At 42.1% G+C, this 22,561-nt stretch overlaps 1 protein-coding gene across 1 annotated transcript; it reads right to left on the bottom strand.

The window, feature by feature from the left end:
* Positions 1-478: 478 nt before the first annotated feature.
* valopa (vertebrate ancient long opsin a) lies at positions 479-22,163 on the bottom strand. The gene is made up of 5 exons (XM_008299375.1): positions 21,740-22,163; positions 18,886-19,096; positions 10,840-10,957; positions 9,048-9,281; positions 479-715 (listed from the first exon to the last, which is right to left on the bottom strand). The coding sequence occupies exons 1-5, from the start codon at positions 22,098-22,100 to the stop codon at positions 479-481; spliced, it is 1,161 nt and encodes a 386-aa protein (XP_008297597.1). The 5' UTR covers positions 22,101-22,163.
* Between the last annotated feature and the right edge of the window lie 398 nt (positions 22,164-22,561).

Consider the following 22,561-nt stretch of genomic DNA (forward strand, 5'->3'; position numbering starts at 1 on the left):
ATTGGGATATGAAGGCAGACGCTCTAAAGTTAAATCAAGTGCCCTCTAATGTGACACACGAGCAGACGCGCGATGATGGTCGAGAGAACATCCAAGACATTCTTGAACAACGGGACGGACGAGTGTCTGCAAGCACATATTTACAGGATATCTACTGGGCGAAGCTCTGAGCATTTCGCTCGCTACATTTCTTTCTTGTCCCCTTCACTGGGCTTTTTTAATCCAATATTGAACAACCTACTGAAACATGCTGGACCACAAAACTTTTTTTCAGGCTTTGTGTCTGTCCTTAATTACTCTTCCCGAATCCTGAACTCTGAAAACCCTTTTGAAGTTCACACTGCACTCTCCATCTCCCCAAGAAACTGACAAACCATCAAAGACGTCCAAAGAGTTTCTGAAACACACTGTACGTCGATTACAGAAGATTAATATGCACTCTCGGGGAAAGAGAACACCTATTGGATGAGGTTTACTGTTACATTGGACACACTTTGTTCTCTGGGATGGGAAGCTGAGCGAATGAGCCGCAGTCGGTCGGAGAATCGTCGGATCTGGGCGACACCGTGCCGCCCACAGGGATGCGAGCTGCAATGGCTGACATTTCTCCCGTTTGACTCTCGGAAGTAAGTCCAGGTCGCCCTGAAGTCTGATTCAGGTTGCTCTCTGGGATGGTCCCCTTTCCGGTAAAGTGCTGGATTAGGCACTTCCTGAACTGGACAGAAACAAAAGAAGTGAAAGTAGTTAGCTTGATCAAAATCATTTGCAATTCAACTTCATGGAACATATTTAACAAACATAAACTTAAAGGAACAATGCAACAGAAACTGAATTAGAAAATAAATTGTGAGGTAAAGGTGACATTAGCCCAAAAATTCAGGAAGCTCAATCCACTTACAAAACACATAATGAAATACATTTCATTTATGTTTTATTTGTGTTATCAAACTGTTTAAAATGTATTAAAAGTTGTTTTAAATTTCTGCCTTATAGCTGCGGTGTACCAATGACAGTCTCTGTCAGTCTATAGGCTATAATCACACCAGAATGAATGTGTGTGAATGAATAATTGACAGTGTAAAGCGCCTTTGAGTGCCTAGAAAAGCGCTATATAAACCAGATCAATCATTATTATTATTATTATTATGAAAAACATGGTGTCAGACTTTTGTAGGATTTTATACAGAACAAACCTATAGAACTGAACCCATTCACTTATTGCTTTCCGGATCATCATTAAGAGTCAAAGGTGAGCATTTGTGCTCGAGTTGCAAGCAAGTGGTGGAACGCTGAGTGGAAATAGAGAAAGAAGCTTTCACGCATATTTATAGACTCTTACATAGTAATTAATGCAAAAGTTCTATCTAAGCCATTTTATTAGATATGTCATTTTGTTGAACATTTTTTGTTTGTTTTTAGGGCTTTCAGTGTTACCAGAAGAATAACTCCTCATATTAACTGTTCTTTCCTTTTTCAATCATGTGTTCATGTGCTCTGGGTTTTTATCTTCTGTTTCTGCTTCACTACCAGCTGCCCTTTGTGTACAAATGAAGCTATTTTTTGTCTGTCTGCTTAGCTTAGCTTAAAGACTGGAAGCAGTGGGAAACTGCTAGTGTGGCTCTGTAGTGAAGCACTAAGACCTCTAAAGGCCAATTCATGGCTTCCACATCCCCCTGTGCAGATCGATGCAGACTCTGAAAGAGGACAATAGACAAGCGTGCAGTCCTATTCATGCTATAATAGATACGCATCTGTCAGGCGCATTGCCCCTCATATCGAACACAGAAAAATGCAAAGAGCTTCTGTGGATGTTTCTGAAAGGCTGACTGTGACTTTACGGAAGATAGCAGCTGGTAGCACCATGTCAGTGTGATTATTCTTGAAGTGTACAGAACATGTTTGGGTGCTGTCAGGGAAAAGCACGTACAAATTAAAGCCTCTCCAGAGTCCGGCTAGGACTACTTTATTTACAGCTCTGATAATGATAAAGTTGTGGATGATTGAAAAGCTCCTTATACACTAAACTAAATAAGCATTTGTTTTGAGTTTTCCTGGCATCATAGTCAGCGAATGGCAGCACCGATAGCATGGATCGCGCTAGAATGGACGCCGACCCTTGCAGGTGCAGAAAGCATGAATTGGCCTTAACTGCTCATTTTGCATTTGGTTCATGTGTACACAAACAAATATTAAAAAATGTTTGTGTTGTTCTTCAAAGCACAAGTACAAGTTGTCTTTGAGACGAAAAGGCACAGCAGAAGCCAGGATTCCGCCGGCTCCTCATCCAACGTAACAGATACTTAAAAAACAAACAAACAAACAAACAAAACAGAAGCCCAATACAACGAACACCAGATGACCCAAAAAACAGCATTTACCTCGCATAATAATGCCAAGAAACAAACATATGACGAGCACAAGAATACAGACAGCAAATCACGCTGGTCATTAATATAACGTGACCTTATGGCTTCTGTATACAGATATGTTTATCGTGCCAGTTATTAAGACATGCTTGTAACTTCATTAAGCGAGAGGAAGCTTTTCCCTTTGTTTCCAGTCTTTATGCTAAGCTCCTGGCTCATCTAACTCTCAGCAAGACAATAAAATGTCAGTCTGAATTGTCATTTTTTTGGCCTCGGCACAGACACATTTTTAACAAAGTGCTTATAATCCTTGTCTCTGCACTGAGCAAAATGTTTGTGCTGCTAATAATCGCCCACTGTATTACACAGTGTACAAGATGGCCTGTATTGCCGTCTCAGACACACACACGCACACACAGACACGCACACAGACACACAATGGCATTGACAATGACGCTCCATCAGTGTTGACTCTTTCCAAGAACGCAGCCGTTTTCAGCCGGTCATCACTAATAGCCCCACAAACATTGGTTCCCACATTACTTTAAATCTAAAAACAGTAATTGACCTTTCCCAGTGCTGGAGCTCCCACTCTGTGAAGCCCTCAGGAGAGAACTCATGATTCCTGACCCTTAATGACCTGTCTAATTTGACACGCAAGCCTCTTAACTGCTCCCCCCAAAGCAGCAGTGTTGCTCAAAATGTGGCAATAAGACCTCTGCCTCCCTCTGATGTCATGACAAAGCAGACGGCTGCTGTTATTGCAGTGCTGCAGTCTATGCCTGTTCACTCTGGGACCTATAACGTGCTGTTAAGCCTCTTATGTCTAATAGTTGTATAACACTTCCCTCCAACAAAACAGAAGATTTTAAAACACTCCTGCAGTGAGAATAAGGTCATGAAATGTCATCTTAATGGCAGAATGAATCGCCTGAAACACATTTACTCTGAACAGCTACAGCAGATGTTTTCATTTGCTTCTTTAAGGCAGTTAAATTCAAAAGGGTTGTAAAGGGGACACTATGTCACTAGAGTAGCATATAGAGTGGTCCGGCTCACAAACTGGGACATGTAGCATCGAGCTGGTTCATCAGAAGTTTGATTAAAACAGCTGCCTGCTGCGGCTGTAGATGATGTTAATGACAGTGAGCTGAAGATGTAAAGTTCTGGGTCATAAAACCAAATGATTACATCATCGTTTTAGTCAATTTCCCAACAGATGATACAGAAATGCAGATACAGTGCAGCTTTAAAATTCATTTTGGGCACATACATGATTGAGCCACAGCATTAAAACCAGTGACAGAGGAATGATTAACACTAATCACCTCGTTACAATTCAGTGTTCTGCTGGGAAACATGGGGTTATGACATTCATGTGGACGTTACTTGAACATTGTTGCAGACTAAACAGACCTCCTCATGGCAACAGCACTCTCTGCCACGGCACAAAAACTGCTCAGCAACAGCTTGAGGAACATAACAAAGAGCCCACAACACTGACTTGGCCTCTAAACCCCAATAACCCCATCTGATAAAGCATCACTGAAATGAAGTCTGATCCATGGAGGCCTCACCCTGAAACTCACAGGACTCAAAGGATCTGTGGCCAGAGTTCTGGTGCCAAACATCACACAACAGCTGTTTTGGCCTCAACAATATAAGGCAGGTGGTTTTAATGTTGTGGCTCATCAGTATACTTCAGTAAAAACTGAATTAAGGTGCATAATAGAAACATTTCTGCCAATGCTTCATTCCACAGACCACTGACTGTCGTATATGTTTTCACGGTCTTTGACTAATTCCTGGTACAGCAGCTCTTTAGGCTCACCGTATCCAGCTTGGTTGTAGTTGAGATACAGGACAAAGCTGTGCCATCTACCATCTATGGGCGGACTTTTCCTGTGAATACAGCTGAATCCCGTAGCTTTCTAAAAATATATCAGTCATTTGGATTCCATTACATACCTACTTAGTACGTAAAAAGCACACATTATACATTTTTTCTTGTGTGAAATACTCAAGGACACAGAGGTTAAGGTTGCAGTGCTTTCAGCCCATATGTGCTGTTCTGCTTTGAACATTTCAACCACAGTCATCAGGTCAGAGTCACTGGAGTGTTTATGAAATGGAGGTTTGGGATATAAAAGGCCTGTAAAGCATTATTGAGCTCTTCAGCATCATCACTTCTCGTAAAGCTGTCCCTACAGTGCAAGCTCAACAATGATCGTTTATGTGGAGCCGCAGCCATGTTGAAAAGTTGTGAACCTACAGGCCACTTGTTAGATTTTTCACTTTATCTCACAAAATGAAAGAATCTTCTAATGTTTTTGTGTTTGTTTTTGTTTTTAATCATGCTTTTGCTGCTTGATTCCATTTTTGCTTTAATGTTTTTAGCAATAAAAACAACTGCTTGGGACTCCCTGCTCCAGAAAAAGTAACCGGCGGGGGAGAGCGGCGCGCCTGGCGGGGCGGTCCGGTCTGTTGGGCTCACCACGACACACTATTTCGGCGTGGGCGTGGCTTGCCCGGCGGATCTGGCGGCTCTGCTGAGCGTGCCGCAGGTGCCGGCCGTCAAAATCTGCCGGCTGACACGTCACTCGCTGTCAGTTGTCATCTCTGAAGAAGGCGAGCGTTGTCGCCGAAACTGTCAGGTACTAAGAACCACACTCTACATGTCTGAATAGAGAACCTGAACATTAGATTTCCATTTAATTCAAGGCCCAAGGCGTCAAAACAGTCCAGTCTTAGTTTTCTTACTTGCTTTGTTTTTTGATCTCCACATTGCCTTTCCTTATGATCAAGCAAATATCAAAGCTTGTTTAAAGCCCCATGTGAAATGGCTTAGAAAGTTATTTTAGCCTATTTCAGCTCTGACTACAGTGGAGGCAGTTTCCCTCTGAAACCAGAAGCAGCAGTAGTCATGCATCACGGAAATCCCATGAGACCCTGCTTCACCTCACCTTGTTATGTAACACATAGACAAAGAGAGGAGGATATCCCGGTCAAGCACTCAATATCAGCTGACTCATATAAGCTCCAGCAGTTTGGCTGAAGCAGCAGGAGTTCCACTCAAACCTGAACCTGCGTAATAGCTGTTATTTATGTCAAGTCGAGGTCGTTTTGGAGACACCGGCGGACCACTCTGAACAGCTCAGAATTGGAGCAATCAGATAAACATGCAGTTCCCCGGCAAGAGACCGATCCAGTAGGGCTTCTATTCTCCTTTTCTAAAAATAAATCGCTTTAAATTGTAATGTAGTCAAGTCTCAAGTCATTTGATCTTGTTTGCCGTAACCAGCCTTGACAGGTTTAATGTTCACTACAGCGGCAGCACGGTAAAGACTCCTACAGAAAAACAATGGTGCACTGTGCAAATGGAGCGGCGTGCATGTTAACATGAAAAAGTTGTTAAAAAACTTTAGGAGGCTTCAGTATTATATAAAGTGTGATGCCGTGTGAGCTAAAGACAGCTGATGTGACAAACTGGACACAGCTCGCTCGTGTTTACCAGAGATACACGAGAAGTGAAGCTGGTGAGTCCACCACTGTATTGGCAGTCAGCCCTGAAGGGTATCAGTGTTTTGCTTAAGAGCACAGTGAGCTCTGTTTCTGCCCACGGGAACTATTTTGTTGAAGGTAGAACTGTGCTACTGTCACCTGCAACGTGACACATGAAACATTCACACAACTCCCATAGTAGCGAGGAGTCCATCTGGTGAACAGGCTGGCTCTGAAGACTCTGACTGCGACATCATGCCAACTTTGCTTGATGAAGTTTTCAGAAACTCATACAATTTGCACTTTAGCTTTTCCACAAAATGTTCTAGCGCAGCTTAGTCGCCACTGAAAAAACTTGCGTGCAGTGCAGTGTGTGAAGGCTGATGAACATGACAAGAAAGGCTTTGACTTCCCACTTAATCTGTAGCCTTAAACTCTTGTGTAAACATCTTATCCACTGTATTCAATAGAAGTGAGTCCACCCCTGTGCAATATCACCTACATGTCAAAAGATTCATTTGCATCGCTTCTCTTTCTCTATTTTCTCTTGCAAACAAGAGAGGAGACACACAAAGATGGAAAAAGATAAAAGTGACCCAATAAAAAAATGTGAAAACGCAGAGTCAGCAGTAATCAGGAGAATGAGTCATAGTGCCACTAATTAGAGCTGCAGTGGCCTAAAATGAGTGCATGGACAGTGAACTTGATGCATTACCTAACTCAGAAACTCTGATTTCCATTTGACAACCCCTGTGCCAGTCTGAAGCACTTGCCTATCTATTTTTCAGTCACAGCTCAGTGTGAAGGACGGTTCATAACGTCAGCCTCTATGGACAGCATTAAAGAAAAATACTGCAAAACTGCAAGACTAAACTTTGCTAAAGAACATGAAAAGAAGCCCGATTAATGCTGGGAGAACATTCTTGGTTTAGACGAGACCAAGCAGAGTTTGACGACATGCGGCTGCATGAGTGCAAAAGGTATCGTGTAGATTTATAGACGGCACCATAAATGTCTGTGGATATGCCGCCATACTGACTGACAGGATGACTCCCAGTCTGAAGAAACTTGGCAAAAGAGGGATATTCCAGCATGACAACCATCCAAAGCACACAGACAAAGTCACAAAAGAGTTTCTACAGAAGAACCGAGTGCAAACTATGAGCTGACAAAGTATGAAGCCTGACTTGAATCTAATAGAACGCCTTTGGGGTGTTTTAAAGAGAAAGTTAGAGCAACATGAAATACTGAAATACAGTCGTGACTCGATAATCTGACACTAAATGTAAAACCTTTTTATGTCGGATAGCAAGGCTGTCGGATTGTCAAGACGGAGGTCGAGATACAAGGAGGGCTTAATGCTTGAAGGGCAATTTGTTGTTAATATTTATTGTTTATGGTTGTTATATTAACTAGTGTATTGTTAGAAAACTACGCATCGCTGGATTTCACGCCTAATTGACTGGTGCGCTTGTGCACGTTCCGGCCACTTCCAACCGGGGGAGCGCTTCAACGGGGTGGAAGTGGCCGGAACGCACAGACAGTACTTGGCTGCTGATGCCGCTTTAGTTAGTGGTCACAGTTGTGTTTCCACCATCGGTGGCGGCGGCGGGGGAGTGGCAGATACACTCCACTGTTACCATCCATGTTTACTCCGCAAACACTGAGCACGCCGCTGCGTGTGACGTCGTTGTGTCCTCTTCTGTGCATGTGGGACACTTTTGGGTCGTATGAAGTTCACACAGCAGATCACATCCAAGTCGCATTGAACTGGAAACGTGAACGAACTCGCAAAAAAATCGTATTTTACAAAAAAATCTGAATTGAACATTAAGTCCTGCAGTCTGAACGTAGCCAATCTGTGGGATTGTTCAGTCAGATAACACGCCGTTATCCTTATTTGCGACATAAAATGTCATGTCGTAGTCGGAATCCAAGGCTGTCAGTATGTTAAGGCTGTTTCTAATGGGTTCTGTTCGTTTTTCCTAAAAACCTGTCAGATAGCAAGTTTTTCGGATTGTTAAGGGTCGGATTATCGAGTCACGACTGTACTGTTTCTAATTTTACACAAGAGCAAATATACTACGGTTCAACTTGATAGAGTTTTGAATCATTTCACAGTTAACTGACACCTTCATAAGGCTGTACTCACTTCTGCTTTACATTGTAGATGGGGAAATAACGTAATGCTAGGTATACAATGCACTAACATGCTTCCTGATAAATATGTCATCTGCAGCTACATTCTGATTCCACATGATCTTCTTCTAAGCATGTTTATTAAAGTACTAGAAAAGAGAAGGTTTACACAGCATGAGCAATGCAGAAACTATAATATGCATCCATCTTGCTATGTTTTATCTTTACATGCTCATTAGGATGTGGTCTCGAGATACAATTGGCTCTTATGGCGCCACTTCATACCCAACATTTTCTGTTTGGACTGTTATCACTGTCTGATGTATTTAGCTGCAGCTGCCTGAACTACAGCCTTCATTAAGAATCCTGTTAGAACGTTACATTTGCCATTTAATTGTCAAAAAATCTACTTATTTAAATCACTGCAGGAGGCAAGTGTCAGCTCACGACACTGAAAAAGTACCGAGTAAAGTATGACTGTGTACAGGGAAAAGTGCCAAAACTTAAAATACAGAAACATACGAATGAGCATTTTAACTGAAAATTATATACGATATGTTAAAAAAGTGAACTTTATCACTCTGTCCTAAAGGCAGCAGTTGATATTTGTCCAGTCCATGATGATCACCCAAAGAGTGTGTTCCTCACATACACTGTGAAAACAAAGCTAGGCAGCACGATGTAAAATTTAACAAAGCAAATGGCGTGAAAAATTGTCAGCACAGCCGCTCTCACAACCGCAAGCCCCACAAGAATACTGTAGGAGGCTAATGTATTTTTTAGCAGAGCCACACACGGACAATTGTACTCTCTGGATTTCACTTTTCATTTATTCATCCAGCATGCATTATTGAGAGACAGGCTAACACCCAACAACAACAGAAAAAAAAAAACATCCCGGTATTCTAAAGCAGCTTTCATTTGCAGCATACAAGCGCTGATGTGTCCCCAAGGAGGAGTTCAGCTACTGACTGAAAAAGGCCAAATCAAGAAGTGTTCTGAAGCCACAATGTGGTCCACTGGCTCTAAAAGAAATAGTACCTGTTTGTTCATGAAGACGTAGATGATTGGGTTGTAGACAGCAGCCGTCTTGGAAAAGAAGGCGGGGATGGAAGCCAGCCGGGGATCCAGTTCGATGGTTGGATAAGCTGTGACCAGTATGGAGAAGGCGGCGTATGGCGTCCAGCCCACCATGAAGGCCACGATCATCACCACCACCATACGGGTCACCTGCCGCTCGGGCTTCCTGGCGGTGGCCAGACGACCGTGAGAGACCTGGCAGAGACAGAAAATCTTAATTTACTCAACGGTTCCTCTGTGTGCCATCAGTAATAATAACTTTTTATTTGCCATTTATAAAGCAATATGAAAAAGAAATGTGTTTTAATGGAGAAAACAAAGCAGGACACCCATGACGCTGTGAAGTTGGCCAAACAAAGCAACTTCGGTAAAACTAAGATAAAGTTGAAAGTGGAAAACAAGAGGCACAAAAATACAAAACACAGTATGTCAATAATAATACACACAAAAATAAACAATAATAAGCAATACAAAAGATGATGTCACAACATCAAAAGCAAATCAGTGACAATTAAGTGATTGAGAAGAAGTTACTGATTCCTAAAGCCTCAAAGGCAAGCCTCAGCTTTATAACAGCCAGAAGGGCCTCACCTGGGGATCTAAGGCGGGGGTGTCAATCTCAAAAACACAGTGGGCCAAAATTTAAAACCTGAACAACGTCGCGGGCCAACATTGAACAAATGAACCTTTTAATATGGACCGAAACAAATTTTGCTTTAACATTGAATATGGAACAAGCAACGCTTATTACCAAACATTATATATAACTTAATAGTGGAGACATGCAAAATCAAATTATAAATAAAAAAACACATCAATGGCACAGTTGTAGTGTGAAGTCGCTATGCCTACTGTCACAGTGGAGAGCGAGTTTCTGGGTCCTGTCCTGATTGATGCGCCAAAACAACAACAGGGCATTGTGGGATTTGTAGTATTAGCGGTGAATGCGCTGTACAGTATAATACCGGGGGCAGCTGTAGTAGTCATTTGGTATTGTCTAGCGGGCCAAATATAATTACAAAGCGGGCCAGAGTTTGACACCCCTGATCTAAGGCTTCAGCGCATTTATTTGGTGTCAACTATTCTGGTCTATAGATAAGGGTCAGACCCAGATCACTTCAAATCATCAACACAATCAATTCTAAAACAAACAGAGAGCTAATAGAGAGACGCCAGGACTGAAATGATGTGCTGTTGTCTGATAAACCAGTAAGAAGTCGAGCTGCTGCGTTCTGTTTCTGGATGAACTTTGCTGAACTGCAGGCAGAAGACAAGTATGGAAAGCAATTAAAGGTGTCAAAATCCCCATAATTTTCTATTATGGGTAACACCTGGGGGGCACTTAGAAAAATGTTGGATGGGAGCAATAAACGGCCAGAAACTGCAAAAGAAAAAAAAAAGACCATAAAGTGAGCAAAAAATTTTAGCCAAATAACACTTTTCACTTTTATGATTACTATTATTATAACTATTACTATTAATGCATAATATTCCCTGTAATTGAACCCCAAATTAAATCACCTACACTAACTTAGTGAGTCATCATCGCTATGATTAATCCTCCCATTAGCACACTGCTGCTGTCCTATTTCCTTCATTCTCCCTGCAGGTCTCTGCTGCTCACTTTTAAGTTTCCGTCACTAAATCTTGACAGAAGGACAACGGTGCGTGAAATCAGAAACTTAGGATAGCAAATTGTCACTGTCTTATAAAGCAGATTTCATAAACGAGTGTGTGTTGTGAAAGATCTGACCTTTCTGAGCTTCCGGAGGAGCCTCCCGTAGCAGAAGAATATCACTCCAAGAGGCAAAATGAAACAGGTGGTGAAGAAAGTGATGATGTAGCTGTGATCTGTGATGTTGGTTGAATACCTGTTTAATAGATGGACAAGAAAGGTGGAGACATTCAGTTAGGCGCCATTACGAAACTGTTATTTACACGTCTTGACTGATTTTGCAACAGATACGTTTGAGAACACCTCAGTGTCCCTTTAAGAACAAAATGGTTAACGATCCCATCATCATCACAGCTATGAGCTGTCTGTGAAATGTCATTTTGACATTCAGAGGCTTTTATCTGACTCAAGAGAAAGACAACAGTTGTGCATCTCATTTGAGCTTCAGTTAAAAGAGAAATTTCACAGCTGAGACAAATCTCTGTGACTCAATTAGGGGCCCAGAGGGCACTAATTTAGTCTAATTATGTCATCTCCATGAGAACAGCGACCATCTTCAAATGAAACAAGCTCCAGATTAATGTCTGGGGAAATACCTGGCAGACAGAGCAGTTTGTGTGTGTGTGTGTGTGTGTGTTTTATATTTGCATGCATGCATCTTAATCCTTGCTGAACGAGGGAAGTGTGGCTGAGCTCACATTGTGATGCTGCAATTCACACCTCATTCCTCATTAATTTACTGGCATGTAACAGAAGGAAAACACCAGCTCGTGATGCTAAAACGTTTGCTTACTTCATAAAAGTTGCAAGAAAAAACAAAAAAATAAAGAAATCATTGACGCAAATAGGCGGAGTGATGCTGTGGTTACAAAACAGTAGACTTGTGAAGGATCTGTTCGGTATATCGGCAAAACAAAATCACTGTGAAAGCACACTGCCAGCCACTCTGGGCTCTACAGCACTTTAGCCCCTGAAGATGTACATATCTGTAGTGTTCCAGGGTGCAGCCATGTGCAGCTGTGGGTCCCCTGAATCATTCAGACTTCCTCCCTTCAGTCAGTTTCCCTGAAGGCAGGACATGAGCGTGCTCATTTTTCTTAAAACTGCACCCTTATGGACAGTCATGCACCATTTATTTGTGATCTCTGGTGTGTTTCTCTGATCGCTGCTGTAGATGTGCAGCCAAAAGATGTCGCTCAGTTTGTTCCGTTCCTGGCCGACGGATTAACTGGTCACTAGCAGCATTTCTCCTTAACTTGTCGCTTACTTTATAAACTGAAATACATGTTTTTGTTAAAATAAAAAGTTAAATAAATTTAACTTAATTTCCAAGTTTTTACATTCTCAATTCCTCTCCTTGCCTCCTTTCCTAGTGTGGTAGGACTGGAAGAGGAAAGGAGTTGAAGCAATAGCTATGTAACGTATTGAGACATCCTCGCCTCATCATTTTAACTCAATTAAACATGACATGCGGCGCAGCTTTGTCGTCTGTCCGTGGCTTTGTTACAGCCTACTGTTGTATTTTATGATCTCCGTCGGTTGAGCAGAGCAGTATTCATGACAACTTACAGAATACATCTACTTATAATTCAATTCACAGCGTGGCATAATGTGACGAGAACATATGGATGTCATACATTTTGATGTTTTATTGAACACACACACTCGCGCCACGAAGCATAAAGGAGGCAGACAAAAGTGTTCAACACAAAGGATGACGTATATAATAATGATTCCTGCTCCCACAATGGTTCGTATATCCCAGCTGTGTGCTCCTCTTTCACACCCATTTCTGCAAAGGATGCATCGAGGAAACACCTGTGTGTCCTTGGTCAAAGCTCCTCCAGAGGACAGAGGAGACGAGGAGGCTCAAAACAGAGAAACGAGATGAGCCTAGTTGCTCGCTTGATGCACAGAACTAAATGAAGCATCCCGTTCTCCCAGTAGCTCCATCTACAGGGCAGGAGGCCAAAGTAATTTGAGATTCAGTAACTTAATGAGCCACTTCTGCTTATCAGGCAGGCAGCATTTAAATCATCTCCATGAGAGCTGTCGCCAGCCAAACTGTCAGTTCCGATGAGGTGAATTCCATGCACCGGTACAGACAATTCTGTCAAACAATCCCAAAAATCAAATTAGCTAAAGGAATCTGTCTTCCCACCGCCAGCTGGTGTTCTCCTCTTCACCAGCAGCCTGCCTGACTGTCAGAGTGAATCTCCTCATTTACAGTGGGGGGCACATTACCGCTTCACAGTTGGAGTTTCTTAGAAGATCTTTTTTGATCCTACCACTGGAGGACTTCACAATGTGAACAGGGTTGCCAACTTTGAGCTAGCAGTTGGAAAGAGGATGGAGTAGAGATGCTGCAGTGCATTGGAGGGGAGAAAGTTTGAATCCATTTTTGATTTCCGACACACTGAAAATTCTGTTTACTTGATGATAATTTCACAAATTACGGCAACTTCCTAAATATTTCAAGAGGTTATATTCTATATAGTAAAGGGAATGCATCCACACATACAATAATGCAACTGCTGCAAACATCCTGTGGTGAAAGTTTCAAATGAAAAAAAACAACAACATGATGTTTCAGATCATTCTTACTGCAATATATTTAACTGTAACTTATCAACTGTGACTCCATGTGTGACAGCTTAGTTGTTGGAAATGAAGAAAAGTACATAATGTCATTTGATTCTGACCAATCTTATTTCAAAGTAATTAATGAACGTAATACTGCTGTGCCATGTGCCTAAATGCACTCTTGCATTGGACATGCTCGTATGTATCCTTCTGCTGTCTGATGCAGCAGATATGTAATACAATCAGAGGAAAGACTCCTACAGACAACTGGAAGCAGCAAACCAAACGTCAGCTCCGTTAACATCTTGTGAAAGAAGCCCAGATACATTTACTACTGGTGAGTCTCAATGCAGAATATTTGAAGAATAATCTATTTCTATAGTCGTTTCAGTTTGTAAGAGTAGTGAAACTGAAGAGTGTACATTTAAGGTGCTTTGTGATATTAGTAGATGAGTGTTGGCTCAGTAATTTGGAAAATGCACCGCTGTTCTGTGAGGCCTCTTATTTGTTGTGAGATTAGTTTGGCCAAAGTCTGAAAGCAGAGGTCTCACACCAAGAGGGGGTTTGCAACAGAAACAGGGGAAAGTACTGAATATACGTTTGGATATGCAAGTAAAACTGTGGCAGAAAAAAAAATCAATCTAAAAATGCAGCTAAATCAAAATCCACACCTAAATTTAATGAATTCTTCTTCTCCAGCAAGTCTCATGAAATTTGGTAGTTTTATTTTGCACATGCTCCACCCTCTGGTGAGATTTGCACTTCATTACCCCATTCAAGGCTCGGCGTTGATACATAAAAAAGTACCAGCAGGTAGCACTTAACACCGGGGTCCTGTATGAAACATCTCTTCTCCCTCTTTCACTCAGCCACCCAGTAGGGCCAACACAACAACCTGCTGCCCTTCTGTGTCGTAGGACGTCTACAAGCAAACCAAATCAAGAGTCTACGAAAAAGATGTTCCATCTTTGAAGTCTTGGACCAGGGCTGTTGCGACTTTGGTCCTGAACCTGTTTAATGATGTGTCTTGGTCTTCTACTTCCACCTCACTACATTCATACTTCAGGCACATGAATCAGGTACAGGGTCTCATTTGGTGTTTGGGGTATTGTTTGACGTAAACTGGTGCCACAGAGGTGGGTTCTCTTTGGTATAGTATGGAACCTTGGGACTAAGGATAATGCCTTGAGCAGTGGGCAAAGGCTTCCTTCTTGTTTTTTTGATGGGTCAAGGTTGGAGTACATTTATCCATAAAGGCCTTCATCTTTGGTGAGAACCAATAATAAAGCCCAGGACAAAACACATATTAAATAGAAATAGCAGTTACTAGACGTAAATACAGTTCTATGAGTGTAGGCCTCAAACTGCAGGCCCAACTGGTCCCCTTTTGGCATAGATTGGTAAAGATTTGTCTCAGGGCGACAAGGCAGAGCCAGAGACCTTGTCACTCATTCTGGGCTAACAAAGTTCACACATTCTCATAAAGCTGTGGTAACATCCAGTAAATAGTCATTTCTGCATAATGTTGCTGAGAGACAAACAGAGAAAATGTATTCCCACTGTAGTCGACAGATCAGTTCCATGGTAATTTAAATGGAAATCATCTAGTTTAATGTTGTCTTTATTGACAACTTTTTTGACAAGTAATATCCTACACGTTTCTGGTTGATAAAATAATATCCTCAACAGCCCAAATTTCTCATTATAAGGTCATTTAGCTGCTTGGTCAGTCTGTGTACTTGAACTGCAAATATGCAGCAACTTGTAGCATTATATTTGTGACAGTAATAGTAGCTAATGTTACTTTACTACTGTCCATCCATCCATCCATCATCTATACACCGCTTAATCCTCACTAGGGTCGCGGGGGGCTGGAGTCTATCCCAGATGACTCAGGGCGAAGGCAGGTTGGACAGTCTATCGCAGGGCCACACTTAGAGACAGACAACCAAGCACACACACATCCACACCTACAGACAATTTAGAATCACCAATTAACCTCAGCATGTTTCCAGACTGTGTGGTAGGAAGCCGGAGAGTCTGGAGAGAACATGCAAACTCCACGTAGAAAGACTCCTGGTGTCCTAACCAGGATGTGAACGTGATCTTTTAGCTGCGAGGCGACGGTGACAACCACCGAGCCACCTTGCAACCCTACTTAACTAATATGCTTACATTTATTCACTCCAACTGAATAATAGACAAGAAGCAGCAAAAAAAAAAAAAACACCTGGGACAAAGCACAAAAATGACTACCATGCTGCAAGGTAACACACAGCGTTATCACAGTAACGTTAATGTGAGTTTCTTCTAGCTATATTTCATGTTCATGGGTTCTCACTTGCAATGATTAGTGTAGATTGTCAGCTACCTTAATCAATTTAAATTGTGTAATTTGCATTATGTTCCAGACCCGTAGTAGTATTTTAGCCAACAAGCGATAATGTGAGTAGTGAGTCAGAACATCCAGACTTCAGGAGTGGCAACAATCTTGTCCAAGGCAAGTGTATTGTATTACTGTAACAACTGATAGAGTCCAACACAGTGTGTTTTCAGCACCATGCAGCACACAGGGATTCATTATAGATGGCAGCATCTTGTATCCTTAGAGCATTTTAAAGATATAAAAATGAAAAGTGCACAAAGAAAACTACATAAAGTGTGCCAGTGTCTTCGCTTAGCAAGCAAACTGAGCAAACGAGCCGACCTTCCAAAACATGATAATGGCGCTTTAATGAGCGCAGGCTAAATGGTTGCTCGTATGCTGTACACGTGCAGATTTCCCCAGCAGGTCCAGGGATTTGAGCTGACAACCTCCATCTGTGTGTGTCTTTATAATAAATCTCTTACACAACACCAGAGCACAAGAAGGGATTTGAGAGAAAGTCAGCAGCGTACAGGTGGTAGATAGTATCCAGACCTCTCACCAAGGGCGCAGCCACCGACTGACAATTCACTGACACCAGCTTCTCCTGCACAGCCCCTCAAAACCTTTGCTTTTATGCTTTTCTAACATTCGAAAGCCTGCCAGTGCTGAATTTCTACTTCTATACAGTCGTAAAAAGATGCACATAAATGAGGCTTTTAAAATGCATCAGGCTGTGCGCGTGGCAACAGTCTGGACCTCAGACACCTTCGCCGGTCGAGTTCCTGCTGGTAACCAAATGTTTTCTGACAGAGCTCGTGCTGTGTGCAGCCAGAGGTGGATCGGGTCATCTATGTGCTGTGGATTTCCATAAGGTGATCTCCTAATTGTATTGTCTGAACCATTCGTTCTCCCTGCGCTTCATCCAAGCAATGGTTCTCCAACAGGGCTGGAGGCAAACACTCAGCCTTATATCGCCACGCCTTTGATCAAAGCGGCTAAACAACATTACCCTGATAGCACCCTGAGGGACAGGGTCAGCGAGGACCTGTTTCTTGACTTTTTCCACAAGACGCATTAGCACAACGTGAGCTAATGTGTCTGAAGCGGCAACGTAGGTCTGAGCCACGGGGGCTGAGTTTAGAATGTCTGTGAGCTTCATCAGTTAGTGTGCAAGGTGTGTGATCAGAAAAACAAGAACGATGGGGTGATTTCCAGGTTAAAGTTTAGGTAGAACTACTGAGGTAGCACAAGGTTATTTTTTCAGTTCAATTCAAATAACTTTATTTATCCCCTAGGGGCAATTCAAAGAAATGTGACACAGTGGCTGCAGTTTTATAGTGACAAAGTAAAGTGAGCTCATTACCAGAAGTTTGTTGGTTAAATCCCCAGACAAACAGGTTGAAATGTCATCAACGCCACTGTGGGGCCTTTGAGAAAGGCAAGAGGTTGTTAGAAAGTGCAATACCTAATTAGTCTCATGATCTATTTTCAGCCATAAATATGTTTTACCAAGAAATCAGGTTTCTGAGAATTTTCACTCTACAGTGTTTTCGTCTCTTTAAGCTCATTGTTGAGACTGTGTTGATTCAGTCTCACATCTCCTTTAGCTTCATTTTAAGCAGCAACTCTTTTCAGGGAGAAAAAGGGTTGGATACACTCACAGTACATTACCTATGCCGAGACATTTTAACATCTAATAGCTAAGAATTAAACCTTTTTATTATTATTATTTCACATGTCTAGAATGTCAGAAACACATTCAGAGATCTGTAATTAGGTTTTGTCTAATCAAAATATTAGTGACTCCTGCGGTGGATAACATCATTAGAAAATGCTTGAAATAGAAAAAGCTCACAGCAAGTAGTTTGTGGAGAAACAGAGCATCATTCATATAAAACTTGTGGTTTGAATTAAGTAGAAGGCACTGATATGATGGTGAAAGAGTTTGTAAGATGCAGTTACAATCACAGCGTATGTCTGAAAACCAAGCGCCTCCCACTTGCCATAACTTCTGACAAATTTACAGATATCTGATATTCAGCTGAATCTGATATCTGAAAAGGACTTGAATTGAGCGTAATTAAAGATACCGTTCACTGGAATTAAACTACAGATTGCATTTTTACTAGTCATATTTCATTATTTATTCATTTGATTTGTATCACTAATGAGCAACCGCATATACACGAATGGTAAATGTGACATCTTTTGTCCTCGGAAAGCAATGATTTCTGAAATTGCAGACAGAAAGAGCGACACTGTGGATATGTGAAATGTTCTTTTTGACTATCCAGTCAGGCCTTTAAACAGCTTGCATTACATTATCTGCCCAGCAGCAAACACAGCAGACAGACACAGATGGAGACTAGCTGGTGAACATAGTGGAGCATTTAGCAGGTGAAGACCCCTCGGGACCAAAACAGAGCTAAAAGGACAGTGGATTCTGAACTTTCATTCATAAGGTGGCCAGAAACACAAATCCAAATGCATGCTCATGCTCTGATGTTGATGTGAATCTGCTGGATGTGTAAGTATTTAATCATATTAGTAATATCAGCTTTATAAGATGATAATATCTCAGTGGTGTTTCACAGCTTCTTGTGCTGCCCCCAAGTGGTCAAAACAGTAGGCTGCAGCTGTGACTCACAAACCACTGTTTATTAATATTAACCAAATCCATCTATTTTCTGTGCACCGGCGCATGATGTGAGCTGAAATAATAAGCAACAGGCTTCAGTGTTAAAGGGTCACTTCACTCAGATTACAAACAAGTATTTTCTCACTCCCTACTCGCCAGCTATGCAGATGGTTTCATGTCATTGTCTTGAGATATTATGATCTGAAACTTGTGCTGCCACCTCAGTGTGGTGGGAGTGAATATATTTTAAACTGTGCTGATCCAAGCACAAAAAAAAATCACATCTGAGATACTCCCACAGCAACTTGTCTCTTCAGAAACAATTCCCCACTTGCAATCAATAATCCACAAACCTGTCTCCAGGTTTTATTGGGCTAATTTCTCAGGTAAGAACCTGCAACAATAAAGTCCGCACTTAGGATTCAGTGAGGAAAATAAGCTTTTGAGACTATTTTTTCTCAGTTTTTACAACAGTTTAAACGGGAATAAATCTTTCTTTCTTTCATCGATAATAAAAAAAACACTCATTTCTCACCAGTCAGGCTCACAGGTGGTTCCGATCTTGCTGACGGTGTATCTGTTCCATCCCAGCACCGGAGGGAAGGTCCAGATGAAGGAGAAGGTCCAGACGAACAGCAAACCCAGGATCGCATGCTTCGGTTGCAGTCGGATGTTCCCCAGCGGCCGGCAGATCACAAAGAACCGCTCGAAGGACAGAACAGCCAGAGACCAGAGCGCCACGATCCCTGTAGCAGGCAGCAGGAGGTCAGCGTGGAGGAGCTCAGCAGGCAGAAAACACACACACCAAGTGGCGAAATTTGCTTTTAATAACTACAAAAATCAAACCTCTGGGTCTTACATCTATTTGACACGGTAACAACACCCTATTATTTTGAAGAATATTACAGTATTTGAGCTCATAACTCGTGTTTTTGCTTCTTTATTAGATCCCTAACAGAATCATTAGTTTCTAGTAGATCCACACTTTTGGAACCTTTTCAATTGGGAACTCTTGGCCAAGACGTTCCCCTTTAGTGTAACCACATTTCTCAGAAAATATACAAAATACCCCAACTCTGCACGGCTGCAGAGGTAAAAGTGGCTGTGCTGTTGCTAGAAATAGTTTAATGATCCAGGGAGGCTGCATTAGGCTGCATCCTAATGGGCTAAAAAAAGACAGACTTTAATTGTGGTAATAAGTCACTCTCAGAGACTCCGGTTAATTACCTATCTCTCCCCAGTCAGGTAGTCTTTGTGCCTGCCTGCGAGACTCACTGGAGAGGACAAAAGAGACAGGTGGAGACCGGGCTGTTCAATTATCACACACACATTTAAACAACAGCCTCTGAATGTATGTGAGTTCACACATAAAATTAACACCACTGCCCTCAGTGTTGGTTTTGTTGCTTTTTAAAGTCTGAAACTGACCATCAAAGGGATGTTTTTTTTTTTTCTAGGAAAGTATCCCGCCTGCTTTTACCTATTAAAATTTCACGTATTTATCTGTAAAGCGCAGGTGGACGTACAAAGAAAAGCTAAATATAGACCCAAACAGAAAAACACTACCTACCCTGAGCAGATTATTAATTGGAGCATCTCTCCTGCTCAAGTGGAAGAGCTGGCTCTAAATTAACGACTTTCTGATTTTTTTACTCGCACGCATTCACACACATGTGAAGGGAACAAAACAGCTGTCAGTCACCGCAACAGCTGTCAAGACAAAAATTAGAGAGGCTTTTCATGTAAGTCTCGCCTCAGCGGCCTATTGATTATACATCAGCCCGGCTTCCTCAGTTATAATCTGTTATGTCAGATGGTTTGTTTTAGCGGCTGGCCAGCTTCACATCCGAGGAACAAAATCTATTTTTATGTTGCCATGTGCTGGAACACTTTGTCCCCCCAAGTTATTTGTTTTCATACACTTCCTAATCAGTAATAATGGTGCTGTTTTGGGTGGTAATTCAGTGCATCACCGCACCCAATCACCCAGTCCCTGTAGCTGTTAAGCATCATTATCAGCACCTACGGTCTCTGTCCTGGGAATATGTGACTTCAGCGAACACACAGTGGGATGCAGTTCTGGCAAGTGTCCGTTCAGGATAATGTAACTTATAATAAGGACCAAAGCTGTCTCATTAAAGCTCCACAAGTTAAACCGTTTCATGTGATAGTAATTTGCTAGTATGCATATAAGATCCTAGGAATTCCTTAGATATGATTTTTTTTCCCACCAGCATTCAGTCTGGCAGTTTGACAAGATGTGACAAAGACATCCTCTTACTTCCTGTCACACTCCTCTGTAAGTTAGTCCGAGACGGGATCACACAAACCCTTGTTAAATCCAGTAGAGAGGCTTTGTGTGAATTGATCAAGTATTCTCTTTTCTCTTGAGTTCATGTACAACAGACTGCTCTCCAGATGTCTATGATCCACTTTGGGTACTTCCACACTCAACTTGAGACCACCAAACAAATTGACTTCGTTAAACATTATTGGCAGTCACGGTGCCGCTAACCTACTTATGGCGAGTCATGCACCGCAGTGTGTGAGGAGAGTTCCTGTGCCACACTGCCGCCGACATCTGCTGTGAGCGTGGCTTTTAAATTCAAGACCCACCGTGGGCTTCTGCTACTGATCCTGCTGTCTGTTTTCATACACATAAAGCGGCTGAAAAGCAAATATCATGCAGGTGCACTATTCAAAAAATAGCACCAGTAAACACTGCAATGACTTCTTTCACTGTTTCCTTGACAGATTGGGTTTCACTTTGCAAAAAACTAATGTCTATTATCCCAAATCCTTCTGTTTTAGTTTACCAAATGCTCCATGGTGCAGATTGCACTTTTAAAAAACTAGAATTAAATTTTAACATAATAACTTGCAGTTTGTCAGAGAGGTACATTTTCTTTACAAACACCTAAAAACTATGTAAAAATCCCCGTTATGTCAGTAATGTAATGCGCTTAGTGTGCTCTGCCCTTACTGTCCATAAGGTATTGCTTGAGTTATCCCCATATCACTGTAGCAAGTCATCAGTTTACTCTGACTCTTATTTTACAAAAACATGCTTTTCAAAATAAAACTACTCAAAAGAACTGGGCAAAACTCCTGACAGCAAACTGCAATCTGATATGTCTGCCAACTTTTTTTTATTGTGGCAACATTCTACAAGCCATTAAATCTTTCTTTTATGTCTCTCCCAGATGCCCAATAGTAGGAACAGCTGTTAAAGTCACTCTTAGAATCTCATGTGGAGACTTTTTCAGTCATGCTTTATCTTTGCAATATAAGTTGGCTATAAAAAAAATAACCTCCAACAGGGACACTACAGAAGCTTCATTTTTGCATCCCTGCAATATAAAAAAAAAATGAAAAGAGAGTAAACCTACCGAAAAAAGTAACAGCAAACCCCTCCAGGATGCAAGCCCACTTCCCAAGGAAGAAATACCCCCTGGCGTTAGTCAGGAAACTTATTACTCCACCGGTGAGGGAGACCAGAAAGTCAGCGATGGCCAGATTAACTATAATGTAATTCAGGGGCTGTCTGAGCTGCTTGAACTTGAAAGTGATAAACATGACGAGGAAGTTTTCAGTCAGAGACAGCGAGGTGACTACAAACATGACAACGGCCAGGATGGTGAAGTTCCACTGCTCGATGTTCTGGATGGGTCCATTGAACGGGTCATCGGTGGAGAGCACAGGTGCCACAGTGTAGGACACCGCGTTCACTGACAGGCTCAAGGTATCCATTGTCCATGCCAGAGTGTCGGCTACCTGCTTGCTGACCCTAACCGAGAGAAAATCCCGTTTGATCTCTTTTTCTCATGCTCACAACTTCACGTGGAGTCGCTCCCGGACAGGCGCGCTCACTGCTCAGCGTTCAGCACGCTGCCTGCCCTCTGGAGCATCCTGTGCGCTCCACGGAGCTTCTCTTACAAAGTTCAAGTGGTTGAAATCCGCCTTGGCTGACGAAGCAGCAGGGAGAGAGAGAGAGTGGGGGAAAAAAATCCGCTAGATTACTACGATTTCGCTTTGGAAAGCGTGAGTCTGCATGTGGCAGCGGAGCAGAAGTTGCACCGTGCAGGCTGAGGCGAGGTGTTGAAAAGCGCAAGAGCACGACTGACCGATCACTGGCATCTTGGAAGCTCTTATATAGGCGTCTCTGGCATCGCTGCTGCCCTCCAGGAGAGTCGACAGGACGTCCTCCTCAT

The sequence above is a fragment of the Stegastes partitus genome, unplaced genomic scaffold (genome assembly GCF_000690725.1).
Source record: "Stegastes partitus isolate 25-593 unplaced genomic scaffold, Stegastes_partitus-1.0.2 Scaffold1409, whole genome shotgun sequence".
NCBI lineage: Eukaryota > Metazoa > Chordata > Actinopteri > Pomacentridae > Stegastes > Stegastes partitus.

Coding starts and splice junctions, on each gene's coding strand:
- valopa (XM_008299375.1), bottom strand. CDS start 22,100: ATGGATACCTTGAGCCTGTCAGTGAACGCGGTGTCCTACACTGTGGCA. Junction 10,958..18,885: donor ACCACCTGTGAGCCTGACTG/GTGAGAAATGAG, acceptor TCTATTAAACAG/GTATTCAACCAACATCACAG. Junction 9,282..10,839: donor TCCTCCGGAAGCTCAGAAAG/GTCAGATCTTTC, acceptor TGTCTCTGCCAG/GTCTCTCACGGTCGTCTGGC.